This window comes from Oryctolagus cuniculus, chromosome 2 (assembly GCF_964237555.1).
Source record: "Oryctolagus cuniculus chromosome 2, mOryCun1.1, whole genome shotgun sequence".
Classification (NCBI taxonomy): domain Eukaryota; kingdom Metazoa; phylum Chordata; class Mammalia; order Lagomorpha; family Leporidae; genus Oryctolagus; species Oryctolagus cuniculus.
In genome coordinates, this window is record NC_091433.1 from 48716115 (window position 1) to 48735873 (window position 19759).

Below are 19759 nucleotides of genomic sequence, written 5' to 3' on the forward strand. Positions count from 1 at the left end.
TTAGACATTCAAGTGGAGATCTAAAAAAGTAGGTAAGTACTCATACAGATTGGGGAAGAGGCCACAGAAACATTTAAATTTCAAGTCAAGAACCCACAATCCTAGGGACAGTCAAGACAGAAAAAGGATCCAAGTATTGAACTTAGGAGGATTCAAACATTTAAAGGTATGCACAGAAGAGGAGGCACAAAGACAATATACAAAGACATGCAAAGAATGATGTCTTTAAGCCCAGTGAACTAAAGGGTATGGCTGTTATTCTGCCTATATCTGTCTACAATGCTGCCATGACCCCAGGAGAGGAATATATTGAGACCAAATGTGCTGAGGAACGTATTCAGTAGGTATGCAAACTAATGGGATAGCAATGAGGAGATAGCTGATCACCATGCCTATTTGGAACACAATCAAGAAGGAATGGGAGGAAAAGTTCTGACTGGACAGGAATAGGGGGTCAACAAAAAGTTTAAGACGAGACATTACAGTATATTTTACTTTAACGGGAAAAGTTAACAACTCAAAGACAGAGGACAACTCAGACAAGGTGCTTGAAGAGGGAGGGTCAGTAGGAATTGGCCCATAATGAAGGGGAAGGGTCCTGGAAAAGAACATCTCCACTGGAATAACAGGAAATGCAGATACAATTTTATAGAAACACAGCAGAAGCCCAAGACCTCTGCTTCTGACCTCTTTCATTTTCTCAGTAACAGAAGCCAGGAAGGCTGGTGTCATGGCTTAGCAGGCTGAGGCACTGCTTGCGACACCAGAATTACATACCAGAGCACCAGTTAGTCCCGGCTGCTCCACTTTTGATCCAGTGCCTTGCTAATACTTCAGGGAAAGCCCAAGAACTTGGGCCCATGTAACCCATGTAGGCAGAGTTCCTGGCTCTTGGCTTTGGCTTGGCCTAGCCTGGGCAGTGGTAGCCATTTGGGCAGTGAACCAGCAAATGAAAGATGTCTCTTTCTCTGCCCCTCTCTGTATCACTCTTGCCTTTCAAATAAATGAATAAATCTTAAAAAACAAACAAGCAAAAAAACCAGAATGAGCCAGGGACTACAAAAGAGCATCAGGGAACTTCATCTTGCCTTATTCCCGAGTAGAGTTGCCAGATTTAGCAAATAAAGATGCAGGAAAAATCCCAGTAAAATCTGAATTCTATCTAATTACTTATACATATGTACTCTGAAATAAAAAATGTTGCATGAGACATGCACTATAAAAAATTGTTTATAAGAACTAAATTACAATCACCTAAATATTAAAAAAAGAAAAACCCAGAGGGGGCAAGGGAAAAACAAGGTATGAAAGGTGAATTGATTAAGGAAGGTGCCAAGGTACCAAGAGCCCACTAGAGAAAAAACTGTGATGAAGCCAGCAGCTCATCAAATATTTAGCAGCTGTGGGCAGGTGCAGTTTAGGCAGAGATTTACTGGATGTGATTTCTGGTTAGATGGATCAAACGGAGGAAGAGGAGGAGGGGAAGGAGGAACCACAGGCATCACACAGGCTTCCTTTCCAAGCTCACCCCTTCAAGGACTTTCTATCTCATTTCACAGGATTTTTTATTCTTCCTAAAGGTGCACTAAGATATAATAAAATTCTGAGGGGCTATCAAGTAACCAGTTAGAAATAAAGAAGTCAACTCTAGTTGAAACAATGAGGCCCATCACTATGAATCATCTTCCAATCTGTCTTTCCCTGTCTTATCTCTTTGGGAACGGCTTAGTGTGGTGCGCAGGTTTTATGGCCTCATAATACACCACTTCAGACAGATGGAAGGAAAATACCAGAAGTAAACTGAGATCCTCAGGAAAGAATAAAGAGCATCAGAGACGGTCAGTATCTGGGTAAATATAACCAGGAGCTTTTTCCCTTCTTCAAGTTGTTTAAAGTTCATATGAGGACACTTTGAAAAGTTTGTAGAAAATGGCATTCGAAGATATTTATTTTGGTGTAAAATTTTGAAATTCATGCACATGTGAGGTCTTCAAAAAGTTCAAGGAAATGTACATAATGAAAAAACTATGCATGAGTTTCAAATTTTTCTTGCACCAAAAGAAACTTCTTTTAATTCCAATTTTTTTCCACAAATGTTTTTGAAGTCCCTTTATATGACTGTTTAAAGGAAACACAATAGTATCTTGTGGGGTTTATAGTAACATGTATGATACCTATAGTTTGAACAGTCATAAAAGGATTGCTGGAAAAGTAAGGCATAGTTTTCTAAAACATTTCTATTAGGGCAAGGGCTCCTAAAAGGCAGAGAACCATTAAGGTTTCCTCAAATTTCAGCATACAGTACACGTACACTAATCACAAATGTCTACCAAATGTGTAAGAGGCACAGGTACCAGGAAAAAATTAAATACTTGCCATGTGACGCCTTTGTGAGCTCTGAAAGGGGAACAGACCCTTCAGCTAAATATCCAGGCTCTGTTAAGCCAAGTTCAGACGACTTCTGGGAAAACATTTAAAGAAAAAAGTAGTATTACATTTTTTTACTTACAATATTACTGATACCTTTATGAAGATTTAAGTAAGCTTTATGGATTACCTGGAAATTTGGGGTTCAGTCACCCTTGTCATCTAGCATACTCAAAATATGCAGAAATTTAACAATGGAATATTCACCCTTAATTGTATCCTTAACATCTCACAAAACAAATTCCATCCCCTAGAAAAAGTTTAAAGGACACATTTTTGTTCTCTTATTGAAACCTATTAAGTTATGCCATCTGTTAGACTTTTTTAAAGAAGAAATTCTAGGCCGGCAGCAAGGCTCATTAGGCTAATCCTCCGCCTGCAGCGCCGGCACTCCGGGTTCTAGTCCCAGTTGGGGCGCCGGATACTGTTCCTGTTGCTCCTCTTCCAGGCCAGCTCTCTGCTGTGGCCCGGGAAGGCAGTGGAGGATGGCCCAAGTCCTTGGGCCCTGAAACCATATGGGAGACCAGGAGGAGGCACCTGGCTCCTGGCTTCCGATCAGTGCAGCGCGCTAGCTGCAACAGCCACTTGGGGGGGTGAACCAACGGAAAAAGGAAGACCTTTTTCTCTGTCTCTCTCACTAACTCTGCCTGTCAAAAAGAAAAAAAAAAAAAAAAAGAAATTCTAAAAATAAAGTTTTACGGAATTATCAAACAATGGCTAAGGATACAAGAAAATATTACTGGCCAGGGAGAAAATATTCATATTAATTCAGAAATTATTTTTAAATAGCGATGTAGATGCAAATAATTAAGCAAAGTTCTTATAAGATTATAGGTGACTCAAATATAAATAGAACGCACTGGACCCTCAAGGCTGTCTCACAACTATCAAACACTTACTATGCCAGTCCAAGTAAGATGAACAGGCCACATACTGGATCTAAGTGACAGAGACTTAGAGAAAAAGTTCCAACTATAATGGCAGTAGGCAGCTCCTTTCAGGAAAGAAATGAGAACCTATCATCTCCCACCAGAATTATGAGCAGGAAGCAGGAGAAGTCAATCATTAGATCAGCTTCCCTGCTCACATTGTTAAGATAACAGATCCTCATGGGTCTTATTTGTCACTTTAGTTAGTAAAATTCACATTGGTTCTTGTCTTTGGATAATCTTGACAGGCTTTGGTATAGGTATTTTTTAAGCTACAGAAGTCTCAAAAGCTATGTGAAAGAAACAAGCAGAGCAAAGGAGGAAGTGCTAGATGGTTACTATACCAGCCAGGGACAGCAAAAGGAAACCAAAGACTCCCAGATCTGAGGAGCACATAGCATATATAACCTCCATCCTATTTATCAGCAGAGATGACATAATCTGTTCCCAACAGACCAAAAGCTGCTTGAGGGCAGGACTGTGATGTATTCCCTGTTAAATCATCATCTTCTAGAACAGCTATAGGCAGAAGACCTCAGGACTCAATCTTTTTATTGACTTAGTAATCAAAAACAAGTTATTTATGAAAACACTTTCTAATAAGCAATAAACCTACCTACAACAATAAAACTTGTAGGAAACATACACAAACAGACATAAGTGTGCAATTTAAAATGCCAGTTACTATAAGCTAGAAAAAGGAACCAAAATTCAAGAAAGGCCCTGGCAATCTAAAAATTGCCTATACAGAAAACCTAAGCTTCATGTTCCTCCCTGCAAAGTAAATAAATTACCTTGGAGAAACCTGTAGAAGTTTCAATTGTGCATACTCTGCCTGTATCAATGTTGAAAATATGGAGAGCCATTACTCTGCCTTCGGCATCAGTTAGGTCTTCATCAGAGATACTCTGAGAGGATATTCTCCGACGCTTGGATGGTATCTCTGCAAGAAGCCCAGGCTGCTGACGTTCAATAATGTCTTCATCTACGGCAACACACACAACACCAAAAAAAAAATGACATAACATAGGCAAAATTTTCTTTTAGAGGATCATTTTAAAATTTTGTTAAGTTTGGGAAATCAAGTGTTAGTGTCTATTCAATGGAAATTCTAGCACATTTTTATTCAAAAAAATAAATTTAGCTGAAAGGCAGGAGAACATTACAACTAAAAGATAATAAATTATTACAAATGAATTTGTATTAGTGATATGGTATCTTTTAAATCCATGATGAAACCTTCTGTTTTGAACACTGTAAGGAATTTTTTTTTTGAGAGTGAGAGTAAGAGTGAAAGTGAGAGTGAGAGTGAGAGAGAGAGAGAAAGAGATCTTCCATCTGCTGGGTTACTCTCAAGATGGACACAACAGCCAGAGCTGGGCCAAGCCAAAACCAGGAGCTTCTTCTGGGTTCCCCACATGGGTGACAGGGGCCCAAGCACTTAGGTCATCTTCTGCTGTATTCCCAGGCCATTATCAGGGAAGTGGAGCAACCAGGACATGAACAGGTGCCTATAAGGGATGCCAAAGTTGAAGGCCACAGCTTTACCCACTATAACACAATGTTGGCTCCACGAATGTTCATTTTCTAATACTGTTCTGTTTTGATTGTGTATAATTTTGTAAAAAAAAAAACAAAAAAACAAAAAAACACACACACACATAAAAAATTGGCCTCAGTTCTTTCTTCTTACAAAAAAGGAATCTGCAGAATTATAACAATGACATAAAATACATTTAAAAATCCATACAAAAACTTAAAAGAGGTAAGCTACAAATTACACTTACAGATCAGAATATCTGAATGGGTCATGTACAGTAGAAATAGAAGAATAACATTTGTTGAGTAAACAATGCACAGCACACAAGGTGCTGAAATGCACTTCAAGAAGTTTCAAGATGTTAAAACAAAAACAAAAAAAAGATGTCAAAACAAAATCATTTAGAACCATAAAGTGTAAAACACCTTAAGAATGATTATGATTACAGTAAGGTCAGGATTTTGTGGAATTCTGACTAGAATGCTTTGTGATCAAAAAAAAAATTAAATGTGACTGAAAAATAACCAATCTAAAGTAAAGAATACGGCAGACTATTAAAAGATATCAGGCTGGAGACATTTCTAAACATGAGTGTTGGGTGTTTGGAATTCAGATAAATGCTTGCCAAATTTAGTGATTCTGTAAAAATAAAGGTTTGTCAACCCAAATTTGCCATATGCCCTAAGCTGAAACAACTAATTAGTTGATCTTATCAGAACTGAAAACTTAATTATGACCAGCTGAAAATGAAGCCTTAACAATGCCTGGTATCGATCAGGGCTCATGCTGTGGGGCAGCAGGTTAAAACCCTGGCCTGAAGCACTAACATCCCATTTGGGCACCAGTTCTAGTCCCGGCTGCCCCTCTTCCTATCCAGCTCTCTGCTATGGCCTGGGAAAGCAGTGGAAGATGGCCCGAGTCCTTGGGCCCCTGCACACATATGAGATACCTGGAAGAAGCTCCTGGCTCCGTACTGGCGTAGCTCCGGTTGTTATAGCCCTCTGGGGAGTGAACCAGCGGAAGGAAGACCTCTCTCTCTCTCTCTCTCTGAAACTCTACTTTCAAATAAATAAAATAAATCTTTAAAAAAAAAATCCCTGGTATCAGGTTTTTTAAGAGACATCAGAAATCCAGACTTTCTGTATGAAGGTTCTAATCCTGGTTGGGGCACCGGATTCTGTCCCGGTTGCTCCTCTTCCAGGTCAGCTCTCTGCTATGGCCCGGGAGTGCAATGGAGGATGGCCCAAGTTCTTGGGCCCTGCACTCGCATAGGAGACCAGGAGGAGGCACCTGGCTCCTGGCTTCGGATCAGCGTGGCGCAGTGCAGCGGGCTGGCCATAGCTGCCATTTGGAGGGTAAGCCAATGGAAGGAAGACCTTTCTCTCTCTCTCTGTCTAACTCTGCCTGTCAAAAAAAAAAAAAAAAAAAAAAAAAAAAAGGTCAGGTTCTATGATAAAATAAAACTGTGTTCTAAAAAGATGATTACTTTTACACTGTGGATACATCTTCTTTATATTGTGGAATCAAGTCTTTAAAAGCATAGAAGTCAAAATTGATGAATGATTCCTACTCACTCAGATTTGCTGTCTCCATCTCTCTCTGTGCCTCTGAGAAGTCTGGACAGGCAGCCATTTGCTCGTATTCCTTTATGGAGTGAAAAGCTGACTGGAAGGCAGATATTCGCTCTCGCAAGGAATTAACATTTCCATACAGTCCAGGGCTGCCCTATTGAAGTATAAACCAGAGCGTGTCATAAAGTTTCTATATTCTAGGTCTATAACCACTGAATCCACAACTACATGCACAAGGGCCTTTTGAAGGTCAGAAGTCATCAATGGAGGCAGCAAGGCTCTACTCCCTGGAATGAAGCATCTTCCATGTGAATAGCGGGCATGCTGTAATCATTGCAGTCTCCCTTCCATTCCTCCCACAGTGTTCAGCAAAACCTAAGCTAAGAGTAGTAGCAGTGTGCAGCAGAGGGCTGCGTGGCGACATGCTTGTGAACACCAATACTTCCAGACCCATGCATCACACGCAGAAGTCTGGCACTGGTACTAAATGTTTTAAAAAGGCATCCAGACAAAATGCATCCCAAATACACGGTGTATAAACAACTCTTAGAAGGATTCTCAGAGATTTAAAGGCTTTCATTGTTACTTTAGTATTCATTACCTGAGATACTCTCAGCAAAATAAATCTGAAAGGGAAAGAGATTCAGCTCAAAGATGTTTGAGGGAGACCAACCTGAGAGACTATTTGATGATACAAAGAAAGCAGTGAATACCAGAGATGGGGCCAGGAAGAAGGGAGAGGAGAAATCTACTTATCTAGGAATTTTCCCATGGGTTATGATGATAGTGCCCAGTGGGAGTCAACTGAGGGGCACTACTGTTGCACGTCAGCCTTGGCATACCTCCTTCTGTCCAAGCTGGTGTCTTCACACACCTCCAGGCCACACATGCCCTCTAGTCCAGGAGGTCAGAAGGAGACACTGAGGCTCCACACTAGTGCTGAGACCCACTCTCGCATTACTCTCCCCTGCTAAAACTGTCATGATTTCATGGGACCTGGAGAAGGTTCATGTCCTGGGGGTTGAAAAAAGCTATTCACCTAGACACTAAGTTATATGGTGACCACTCACAAGCTTTCTGGAAACCCTGCTAATGTGTCCAAGTCAAAGAAAGAAAAAAGGCTGGCGCCACGGCTCACTAGGCTAATCCTCCGCCTTGCGGCGCCGGCACACCGGGTTCTAGTCCCGGTCGGGGTGCCGGATTCTGTCCCGGTTGCCCCTCTTCCAGGCCAGCTCTCTGCTGTGGCCAGGGAGGGCAGTGGAGGATGGCCCAAGTGCTTGGGCCCTGCACCCCATGGGAGACCAGGATGAGTACCTGGCTCCTGCCATCGGATCAGCGCGGTGCGCCGGCCGCAGCGCGCCAGCCGCGGCGGCCATTGGAGGGTGAACCAATGGCAAAGAAAGACCTTTCTCTCTCTCTCTCACTGTCCACTCTGCCTATCAAAAAAAAAAAAAAAAAAAAAAAATTATGGCAGTCAGAAGGAAGTAGTGATTATACATCAAATAAGTTTACTATTCAGATTTTTTTCCTCTTACACCAATGGGCAATAGTAAAGTAAAAGTTACCTTTGAAGATATTGCATGAAGAAAAAGCAGTTAACATCTCGTAGCCATGTTTGATGGTGAACTGTTCACACCTTTGAGTCTATTCCCAGTTAAATTCACTCATAAAGTAAACCCTCTGTGACATAAGACCAGAACACTTTAAATTCAAATATGCTGATGATGTAAACCTTTATGATGCAAACAACACATAATATGCATAAAAGGCTTTTGCACAACTCATCTGGTTGAGACAAGGTTATCTTAGAGTTATACACTTTACCTTGAATTTTTTTTAAACTTATATTTGAACATGTTAGACTGTAGTAGGGCTAAGTATAACTCAGAACTCTTTGAAAGCTGTTTAAAACAAATTCTAAGTTTCTCCAGCCAAATTTATTTTTATTTTCTGCTGGAGAAAGAGAACAGTGGCGACATGATACATGGATGAAAAGTCCAAACGTACTGCTTTCTGGATGCTTTTGTCTAATGAATGGTGTCGGGCAGTTGCCAACACCCCTTCTACACACCAGAAACTGTTCTAGCAGCTCAGGATCCAGGAAGAAAACTACATTCTAGAGTGAAATTCTGGGAATACAGAGTTTCAGGTACAAGAGGTGCTACAGAGAAGATCAAGCATTGTTGTGACTAAGTGACTAAAAGTTATGACTTTTCAGTCAGAACAAAACTCCATCTGAAGTAACATATGAGTTGAAAAGGTAGTTTAAGGGAAGTGATCAGTGAGGGAGGGGGAACAAGAGCCAAGCCCCCCCCCCCCCCCCCCCCCAAAAAAAAAACCAGGGTGGTTGCTGGAAGAAGCCAGGCTGCCCAGTGAATGGAAACAGACCAGGAGATGGTGCCAGCACCAGACAGGACTCAACTCAGGGAGTGAATGTGAAGGCTTCAGGAAACAGTCTAATTCAAGCATATCAAGAAAATACAGGATAGTTCCAAGCAGCTAGTGATTAGCCAGATTTATACAAAATCCATCTCTCTGACATCTATGTGAAATGCTGGATGGATTAGAGAAAGGGAGAAGAGACCAATGATGAAAAAGCAGCTGGGAGTCTTGGCAATAATCACATGAAGGTACATGTAGCATGTAGCAGTGGAGCTGTGAGAGGTGAGAAATTACAGATAGGTTTTTGAAATGCAACCTAAAGTTGGTTGTGATTTAGATGAGGGATACAAGAAAGAAAAGAAGCAAGGAAGACTAATAGATATCTGGCCAACTGGATGATGATGACTTGGACTGAGGTGCGGAGGTGCTCTGAAAGAGCTGGCAGAGTGGAAATCTAGTTTGGATTTGGTCATATTTATGCTTGAAATGCTTATCACACACCCTCATGAAGATACTGAACAGACAACTGGCAACTAGATCTGGAGCTCTCAGGAGCTCTGGGCTGAAGACAAACATTTTGGAGCCATCAGTCTACAAATGACTGAAGCAAAGATGTGGGAGCAGAGAGGAACCCTGGGGACTCCAGCATTTTTTGACAGCAAAACTGAAGAAGGGGAAGAATTAGCAAATGAAAGAAGGACCGACCTGTGTGACACAGGAAAAAAGATCAGGTCCATGTGGGAAAAAAACAGCTGACAGGGGAAGTCAACAAACAAAACCTGACTTGCTAGAGCAAGCTGGAACTAACAGGAAACAAACTGACCTGCTACAGACCCCACAGCATCAGATACTTCTGAAATAAGGGTACGGGTAGGACTACAAACAGAAGAAAGGTTGAAACTGTGCCAAAGATCTTGAACCCTCTCGATTGCTCCACAAATAGTTTTGGAGAGAATATGGAGACACAAGACTCAAGAACTCCAAGAGCACAGAGGACAGAGGTGTCACATCTCCTCAATGAACAGTGATATTTCCATCCATATTTTCCTACTAACTGTCAGAGTCCTAGGGCTCAGGTATGTACCACCAAGAATTTTTCTTAGGGAAAACAGATCAGCCAAAGGGAAAAGCCCCCTAGATGCTGACATTTCGGAGTCCTGTCACAGACAATGTGGCTGGCTCTTTTGCCCTACATAGCACTCTACTAGTCAACAAATTCTGTTTGTGCACATGGAGTTCCCAAGTAGTTTTCCACAGTGTCTCTCTCTTACCTATCAACAGTCAAAGATCAGCAGGTATCTGAACACAACACAGTTCAAAAAATGAAATAAGCAGTGAAAAAGAACCCAAGAGATCAAGAAAAACAATTTTAAAATTATTATATCCCCAATAATCCACAACAGAAGACATATTATATCACTAAATGTTGTAATGTCACAATAGAACTTCCAGAATGAAAAAAACAAGGAATTAGGAGTTAAAATATTTGTTGAATGAAAGAATTATCAGGACTCAAATTTTGCAAACTAAATTACATTGGAGAATTGCCTTCAAAATTTTGATGGAAAAAATTTCAACCTAGATTTCTATTCCAACACAAAAGATAATCAGATGTGCTGGCAGATCAAACTTCAACAGATAAGCAGACTTTTGGTGCTGGCGTCATGGTGCAAGTGCTTACTGAGCGCTGTCTGTGACACCAGCATCCTATATGGGTACTGGTTCATGTTCTGACTACTCTACTTCCAAACCAGCTCCTGCTAATATGCATGGGAAAGCAGAAGATGGCCCAAGTGCTTCGGCCCCTACCACCCACATCAGAGACACAGATGAAGCTCCTGGCTTCAGTGTGGCCCAGCCCAGGCCATTCGGGTCATTTGGGGTGCAGCAAATGGAAGATCTCTCTAACTCTGCCTTTCAAATAAAATAAATCCTTGGGGAAAAAAAAAAAAAAAAGCCTGCAGCATTTCCAGAAAAAAATGAGGAACTAAATGAACAAAGATACAAGAACAAGAAAACAGGTGATTCAAATGGGACAATCTAAGGGAATTATTGGGGCTGTCACTGTGGTGTAGCAGGTAAAGCTGACGTCTGCAGTGCCAGCATCCCATCTGGGCATTGGTTCAAGTCCTGGCTGCTCCACTTCCAATCCAGCTCTCTGCTATGGCCTGGGAAAGCACTAGAAGATGGCTCAAGTTCTTGGGCCCCTGCACCTACACGGGAGACCCAAAAGAAGCTCCTGGTTTCTAATCAGCCTAGCTACGGTCATTGCGGCCAATTGGGGAGTGACCAGTGGATGGAAGACCTCTCTCTCTGCCTCTCCTTCTCTCTCTGTGTAACTCTATCAAATAAATAAATAAATCTTAAAAAAAAAAAAAAAAGGAATTACTGAGGATGAATTAAAAGAAGTCACAAAAGACATCTGTCTAGCAAGCTTTAACAGTGATCACGCTACACAGAAGTCTCCAAGAAAATGAACTGATAGGTTTACTGTGACTTCAAATTTTCAGGATGGGATTATATAATAAAAGACTAAACAAACAGAAAGAAGTACTCATTTACTAGGAAAAACAAAAGCTGTGCCAAAAAGGAAATCACAGCACAGCAACTAGCAGTTTGTGAAAAATATAGCGTGCTGCTGGCGCCGTGGCTCACTAGGCTAATCCTCCGCCTTTCGGCGCCGGCACACAGGGTTCTAGTTACGGGTCGGGGCGCCGGATTCTGTCCCGGTTGCCCCTCTTCCAGGCCAGCTCTCTGCTGTGGCCAGGGAGTGCAGTGGAGGATGGCCCAAGTACTTGGGCCCTGCACCCAATGGGAGACCAGGAGAAGTACCTGGCTCCTGCCATCGGATCAGCGCAGTGCGCCGGCCGCGGCGGCCATTGGAGGGTGAACCAACGGCAAAGGAAGACCTTTCTCTCTGTCTCTCTCTCTCTCTCTCACTGTCCACTCTGCCTGTCAAAAAATAAAAAAATTTAAAAAAAAAGAAAAATATAGCGTGCTAAATAATGCATACTGAACTCCGATTTAAACAAAAATTATAACTGTATTAGAAGGACGGGGAGTGGGGAAAGTGTTGGGACATGTATGGGTAGGAAACGTGAGGAAAAAAATCTATTTTTCATAGAAATAACAATAGCAAATCCAAAGCATACCATTCATGTCACAGGCATTGCTGGAAGCACATCTTATCTCTTAATCATTCTCATTAAAATCCTTGCTATTATTATCACCAAATAACTTGACAAAGTTCACAATTAATTCATAACAAAGCCAAGAATCAAACCCAAGCAATATTGTTCCAGATTCCATGTTCTTTTCTACTACAACAGCAGTTCTCATTTCTTTTTTTTTTTTTTTTTTTGACAGGCAGAGTTAGACAGTGAGAGAGAATAACAGAAAGGTCTTCCTTCCGTTGGTTCACCCCCCAAATGGCCGCTATGGCCGGCGTGTAGCGCCAATCCAAAGCCAGGAGACAGGTGCTTCCTCCTGGTCCCCTATGCGAGTGCAGGGGCTCAAGGACTTGGGCCATTCTCCACTGCCTTCCTGGGCCACAGCAGAGAGCTGGAATGGAAGAGGAGCAACCGGGACAGAATCCGGTGCCCCAACCCGGACTAGAACCCAGGGTGCCAGTGCTGCAGGCAGAGGATTAGCCAAGTGAGCCGCGGTGCTGGCTTTTTTTTTTTTGAAAAGTAGAAAGAAACAGAGATCTTCCCTAAATGCCAGCAATACCTGGGGCTAAGCCAAGCCCATGCCAGGAGCCAAGAACCCAATCCAAGTCTCCCACATAGGTGGCAGGGATCCAACTAAAGCCATCACCTGCTCCATGCCAGGTTGCACATCAGTAAGAAGTTGAAATCAAGAGAGAAATCCAGACCTTAATACAGCCACTCACACTCAGATAGGGAATGTAGGTATTTCAAGTAGCCTATTAACAGCTTGGTCCTTTTCCAATTTTTAAAAAAATATTTATTGTTTGAGAGGCAGAGTTAGAGAGACAGAGAGAGACAGAGACAGAGAAAGGTCTTCCATCCACTGGTTCACTCCCCCAAAAGGCCAGAAGGGCTAGAGCTGGGCTGATCCAAAGCCAGGAAATGGAGTTTCTTCAGGGTCTCCCATGCGGGTGCAGAGGCCCAAACATTTGGGCAATCTTTCACTGCTTTCCCAAGACATAATAAGCAGAGAGCTATATTGGAAGAGGAGCAGCCAGGACACGAACCCATATGGGATGCCGGTGCCACAGGAGGAAGCTTAGCCTACTAGGCCACAGTGCCAGCCCTGCCCCTTTTCTATTCTTAAAAATTGTGGACTCTGGACTCTTTGTTTATATTGGTTATATAGATCAAAAGTTCCTTAACAGCCTTTTCAGAGTAGTGGAAATCTATTAATACACACAGCTCAATGGCATCATTGCACAGCTAGTTAAGCTGCCAGCTGGGACACCTACATCCCTTACAGTGCCATTTGAGTCCAGTTACTCTGCTTCCAATCCAGCTCCTTGCTGACATGCCTCAGAAGTAGCAGATGATGGCCAAGTTCCTGCCTTCCACCTGGGAGACTTGAAAGGAGTTCCTGGCCTGGCCTAGCTCGGCTGTTGCAGGCATCTGAGGAATGAACAAGCAGATGGAAGACATATGTCACTCTGCCTTTCAAATAAATAAATCTTAAAAATTTTTTTCTTGGGAGCCAGCATTGTGGTGGAACAGGTAAAGCTGCCACCTATGATCCCATATGGGTGCCAGTTTGAGTCCCGGATGTTCCACTTCTGATCCAGCTCCCTGCTAATGTGCCTGGGAAGGCAACAAATAATAGCCCAAATTCATTAGGCCCCTGCACTCACATAGGAGACCCAGAAGATGATCCTGGCTCCTGACTTTGGTCTGGCCCAGCCCCAGCAGTTGCAGTCATTTGGAGAGTAAACAAGCAGAAGGAAGCTCTCTGTCTCTCAAATAAATAAATCTCAGAAATAAAATATTCTTAAAGGTTAGTTGCAAATGCCAAGTATGAATCCATGTCAATGAACTTTCATACTTGTACCTATGCATGATTTTGTAACAGTATGTGCTACTCATTTGGAAAATATTAGTTCAATGAATCATGAGGATCTTCCAAATGTTAACACATTTTATTCAGCAGTTTCAACATATCACATTCATGAATACACTTATCAATCAATCATCAAGTCTAACTGTGGGGCAGTTGTCAAGCTTATGTTTCCAAAACTCTGATTTTCTCTTAAAAAATAAAATTTTCACTAGTAAATATTTTAATTTTTGTGGCCAGATTCATGGTTCATTTTTTATAAAACAACCACACTTCCAAGTCTAATTGTGGATCAATTGTCCTTTCAAGTAAAAATTATGTTCCAGGAAGAGTGGTTTGTTTGGCCCATAGCTCAATCACACAAATGTTTTCCTCAAACGCCCATCATACATCTGTAGGCACCTATGGAGTGACTGATGCATACTTCCCATTTCATCCCATGTGATACTTAAGGGATGAAATTTAATAAAACTAGTAATCTGGGGCTGGTGCCATGGCTCACTTGGTTAATCCTCTGCCTGCGGCACCAGCATCCCATATGAGTGCCGGGTTCTAGTCCCAGTTGCTTCTCTTCCAGTCCAGCTCTCTGCTGTGGCCCGGGAAAGCAGTGGACGATGGCCCAAGTGCTTGGGCCCTGCACCAACATGGGAGACCAGGAGGAAGCACCTGGCTCCTGGCTTCAGATCGGCGCAGTGCCGGCTGAAGCGGCCATTTAGGGGGGTGAACCAACGAAAGGAAGAACTTTGTCTCTCTAACTCTGCCTGTCAAATAAAAAAATAAAAAATAAAAATAAAAATAAAAAAACTAGTAACCTTTAATATTTCATCAAAGACATATACTGAAATTGGCATTTCTGCTTCCTGTGAATGCCTAGCAATGACAAATTCAATGACAGCTTGGGGCCCATGCCTTCATTAATGCTGAGGCATCATCATTGGTTTTGCACACATCAATAAAAAAAGCCCAAAATCATTTTAGTACCATTACAAATATAGTTTAGACTTCAATGATGTCCTGATAAGGGACTCAGCGACCTCATGGGTTTTTTTGTGCATGGCAAACTTTGAGAATAGCTGTTTCAAAGTGGTTCTCACTTGAAACACACAAAAATGAAGTAGCAATAAAAGTAAATTATTTTAAAATAGGAAGGCCAATACCAAGAGTCAAAAGGGACTGTCTTCAAGACAGAAGCTGGGGGCATGTGTCTTTCACATAATAAACCTTATATTACTATTTAACATTTTCAACATGAGCATTATGTTGATAAAAAAAAAAACCTGGAGGAAATAAAAAAAGCAGTTTGCTTCTTCCACAATAGTGTCCCAAATGAATTTTGTCCTGTGAGACCCTTGTCTCAACACACCAATAATAACAGCTCTGAAAAAAAATCAGAAACTATTTTTAAAAGAAAAAAATTGAACACTGCTTTACCTCATTATAGAAAACAGACATTAACAAAGGAAAAAACTTACAAAATAAATTACAAAGTTCCTGCAAAACCCATTTCTATCCTGGTCTCAGAACTTAGAATGCTCAACATCATCATTTATGCAAAACACATATTCTCTGTAAGACACAGAGAAAACGTTCTCTCCTCAGATCTAAAACAGGTTCAGAAGAGCCTTGCATGAAAGCTTCATCACAGAGCAAAACATCTCTTCTTTCTCTAGAAAAACTCTTAGCAGAAATCAGAAGAAAATCCAACCTGAAAAGGGGAATCCTGTGCCAAAGGAGATTTCGCAGCATTCTTTAAACTCCGCTGCTGAGCAATGAAGCGGATTAGATGGTTTGTTTCGGGAGAGCCTCGGGCACCAACTGCAGAACGCCGTCTGGATTTCTTCAGGCAGGATGCTGACTTTCCTATGAGGAAACTCTCTCGTCAATCAGAACAAAACAGGCAATCACTAGTAATCATGTCCAATGCCCAGGATGGGCCAGCCTGACAGGGAAAAGACGGTAACCACCTGGTACACAAGGCTATATGGAGAACTATCGGCAAGGTAGTTCCCACATGATCTACTGGACAGAAGTCTTTGTGTTTTCCACTGATTTAGTCCACACTCAGAGAACACTGACTAACACATACACAGCATTTACTCAATAGCTGCTGCAAGAATACATGCATGTATCTTAACAAATAGCTATCATTTGTGTTCTTTCTGCACATGGAGGTGGCTAATGGGTAGCTACTGACGAAAAACTTCTAATTTTGAATGAGCTTTATTCCGAAGGCCTGAAAGAAGTTCATCTAGGCAAATGTATCTCCTATTCTTAATTCTTCAAGACAACCTTGATTCTCTTAGATACCTTTCTGCCCTTTAGTTCACCACCTTGAATTTTTGCCTTATGTCTAAACACAAAAGATGAATCCAGGGCCGGCGCTGTGGCATAGCAGGTAAAGCCGCCTCCTGTGGTGCCGGCATCCCACATGGGTGCTAGATCAAGTCCCAGCTGCTCCACTTCCGATCCAGCTCTCTGCTGTGGCCTGGGAAAGCAGTAGAAGATGGCCCATGTCCTTGGGCCCCTGCACCTGCGTGGGACACCTGGAGGACGCTCCTGGCTTTGGAACAGCTCAGCTCTGGTCATTAAGGCCATCTGGGGAATAACCAGCAGATAGAAGACCTCTCTCTGTCTCTGCCTCTTTCTCTCTGTAACTCTGCCTTTCAAATAAACAAATAAATCTTTTAAAAAAAAAAATGAATCCAGCTTTTGAAAGGTCTGAGAGTGAACTCTTGAGAAAATACAGAAGAGTGTGCCACTCCAGCCTCGTCTCAGTCATGTATCAACTGTTCTGGTGCCCTTACTCTCACGTCCCCAGCTTTCCCCCATTTTTAAATGCTGTTCTCTAATCCAATTCCTTTGCCCTATTTCTTACTTCTTCATCTGAGTCAGACTTCACAGGTGGATTTCATTTCTAAGGCTTGAAACAGCCTGGCCCCTGAGGTGGTACTCTGAATATGGTTTGTGAAGGGGGGCACACTCCAATCTTTCAGTATTATAGAATCTTAAAGGCTCTTCAAGGTCCTCTTACTTGCTACACATAAACATAAAACGTATTATGACACACATTATGCACCCTTTTGAGTTCGAAGTGTTAGATGAAAAAGTGGTTCCCACACACATCCTTTTCCAGAATGGGCATGGAACACAAACTCTGACCTGACCTGGGACATGATCACCCTGGATATCCTGGAACTCTGTTACCCTTGCTAGGCGAGACGAGCTATGCATGTGCAGAGGCTCCCTGAACAAGCAAGTGTGCACAATTCACACCCCTAAAACAGACAGTGCAGACAAATAAAACTGACCTGTACTAAAGTTATCTTAAAAGAAAAGCCTGGCAAGGGAATAAGGTTTCTTACCTGAAGAGTTCCTCACAAAGCTGTCAGGTGTAATTCCCAGCTGCTCTACAGTTACGGTGGAAAAATCCAAAGGTGTCTTAGAAGCATCAGGGGTGCAAAAATGAGGACTCACTTCTGCCACATGCTTCTGGGGCGTCCCAAACTTCCCAGCTTCCCACACGAAGGCGGCATTTTCTGAAACGAACACCATGTTGCAGGAGCAAAGCATCTTTAGGAACAGAAATATCTGAACTTTTACCTTTCACAAAGAAGCAACAGCTCTCCACCTACCAGCATTAGCAGGAGCAGACTCCTTGGCTTCAAGGTGCTCCTTGGCTTTCGAATCAGTTTCCATCTAATGGAAACAAACAAACAAAAAAACCTCCATTACTAAGTTAAATGTGCGTCAATCAAGAATTTAATCCAGACTGAACTTTAATACGATCTACACCGCCTTACAAATACATTATCAAGAGAGTACTTCGGGGGCTCCAATTAAAAAGTGTTAAGAAACTGCTGTTCAGGAAGAACAAAGCAGGTCAGTGTTCCACGGGCCACGGCATTTTCCACCTCAGGGAACACCCGAATCACCTGGCACCCCACTAGGGAGGCAGTCTTGAACGTGTCCAGAAATTCTAATCCTGCACGTCCGGACCGGAGCCCCCTCCCCAGAACCTGCAATTTAAAGAGCACCGCAGGCGACTCACAGCAGGCCGGAGGAGAACCAGTACCTCCAGGGGCAGAGGTCCAGCACGCTTAGAACCAGATCCGCGGAGCCGCCAGCGAAACCGGAACCGGGACACCTCCGACCCCTCTCGTCCACCACCTCAGCGTCCCCGGCAGCAGACCAGTGTCGCGGTGGCCGTGACTTTCCGACCCCGGCGCCTCGACCCGGAAGTGTCCGCACTGGCCAGCAGCCCAAGAGCTACTCTGGCCCCCGCGCGTTCCGGGCCCCGAAGCCAGCGGCGACTGCTGCACCCCTCAGCCGGCCCCGCCACCCTTCTGCCCGCGGCCAGATTCAAATCGCCGGGCCCGCCCCCTCCGGCCGGCGTTATCGAGAATCTCTACGCCGCTGCCCCTCCCGCACGTGTCCGCGTGCTCCCCGACTCGCTAGCCTCTCTCGCCGTCCCCAAGAACCGGCTAGCCGGGCTCAGAGAGAAATCACTTAGAGCCTCGGGCGACGCACTCATAGACAGACACCTTCGGGCAACCTGTGTCCACGGGGACTACTTTCTGTGAGAGCCCCGCGGAGGGACCTTTCGGTTAGGCTGCAACTCCGCCTCCCACCTTGCTATTGGATACTGCAAACTTTAAAAAGAATCATTTGACCAATCCCCACAGGACGACGGGCCGGTTCTTACCCAATTAGCCAATCCCGATAACAGCCGTTTCCTCGCTAGCTTGAAATGTGGGAAGGGTAGTGGAAGGGGGCGGTGCTTACTGATGTTTGGGTCCCTTCTAGAGCGCCACTCTTTTTCCTCAAACCCCGCCTTCTTATGCAGATAAGCGCTACCTAGATTTGGGTGTGCGCCTGCTCAGTCATGCTTAGAGCCGCCGCTCGACTCTAGCTTCGTCTCTGATTGGCTGAGTCCCCTTCCCGTCTACTCGCCTTCAGCTTTTCTTCCCTCCCTCCGTCCGAGTTGGGTTGGTCAGAACCCACCCATCCAGGGCCGCTCATTGGTTGCGTTCTGGTCGGAGACGGCGTTTGATTGGTGAAGCTCACGGTCCGTCTCGGCGCTGTGGGGGAAGGGCCCCAGGCAGGCTGAGGCGCCTAGGGGCGGGGTGGGAAGGAGGACCGGCCAACCCCGGGGTGTGGGACCCGGAGTGCTTGTGTGTGTGGTGTGTCCGCAAGAGAAGGAAGGTGGCGAAGGGAGGAGAACCCGAGTGGGTGGAGGGAGGGGAAGGGCGGGAGGAGAGGAAGGTGGGAGGAGGACAAGGTGGGAGGGTGGCGGCTCACTCAGGACCCGGCGGGGGCAGCGCGATGAGGCGGGTGACCCTGTTCCTTAACGGCAGCCCCAAGAATGGAAAGGTAAGCGGGTCTGGAGGAGGCGCGGCGGGCCCGCTGTGGGGGCGAGGGCGGCCGAGCCCTGGCCGGGGGCAGGGCACGGGGCTGAAGTTGGGCAGAGGGGCTGGAAGGTGGGAGGTTGGCGTGCGCCGGGGCGGGGGGCGCCGAGGAGGGCAGCGCCGGGTCCCCACGGCCGCTTCCGAGTCCCCGGGGCTTCTCTGCCCGAGCCTGCCCTGCAGCTCCTCGGCTGCCCTGGGCACCCGAGCCCGGGGTGTGGGTCCGAGAGGGTCGGGAGGGCGGGGGAGGGCCGCTGTCCCCCGAGCGCTCGGGCTGAGGGTCCTCTTCCCACCCCAAGACCCCGCGCCCCTTCCCCTGGCCGCAGACGGCGCCTCCGGCCCCCTTGGTGCTGAGTAATGGTTTGCTCGGGAAAGTGGTCCTGGTAACTCAGCCGCGTACGGCTGAGCAGGTAAAAGCAGTAAACTACCAGTGGATAAGTCACAGAGTCGTCCATCTCAGGTCGGATG

The 19759-nt window shown here is 44.4% G+C and overlaps 2 protein-coding genes across 8 annotated transcripts in view; one reads left to right on the forward strand and one right to left on the reverse strand.

The window, feature by feature from the left end:
* Positions 1-18758, reverse strand: part of CDCA2 (cell division cycle associated 2) — a 50919-nt gene extending 32161 nt beyond the window's left edge. For 2 of the 7 annotated variants that reach the window (XM_017338004.3, XM_008249412.4), the window contains exons 1-7: positions 17962-18101; positions 17522-17585; positions 17252-17425; positions 15595-15749; positions 6471-6621; positions 4151-4341; positions 2377-2461 (exon numbers count right to left, since the gene is read on the reverse strand). In XM_017338004.3, coding sequence (XP_017193493.2) covers positions 2377-2461; positions 4151-4341; positions 6471-6621; positions 15595-15749; positions 17252-17425; positions 17522-17585 — 820 coding nt within the window. In that variant the 5' untranslated portion in view covers positions 17962-18101. Of the gene's footprint in view, positions 1-2376; positions 2462-4150; positions 4342-6470; positions 6622-8032; positions 8158-15594; positions 15750-17251; positions 17426-17521; positions 17586-17937; positions 18102-18430; positions 18516-18591 lie in introns of those variants that run through there. The other 5 variants (XM_008249409.4, XM_070068272.1, XM_017338006.3 and 2 more) reach the window with 5 other exon arrangements.
* A 217-nt stretch (positions 18759-18975) lies between these two features.
* Positions 18976-19759, forward strand: part of KCTD9 (potassium channel tetramerization domain containing 9) — a 31502-nt gene continuing 30718 nt past the window's right edge. Inside the window, exon 1 of the mRNA XM_002709462.5 lies at positions 18976-19259. Within this exon, the coding sequence (XP_002709508.1) occupies positions 19212-19259 (48 nt within the window). The 5' untranslated portion in view covers positions 18976-19211. The remainder of the gene's footprint in view (positions 19260-19759) is intronic.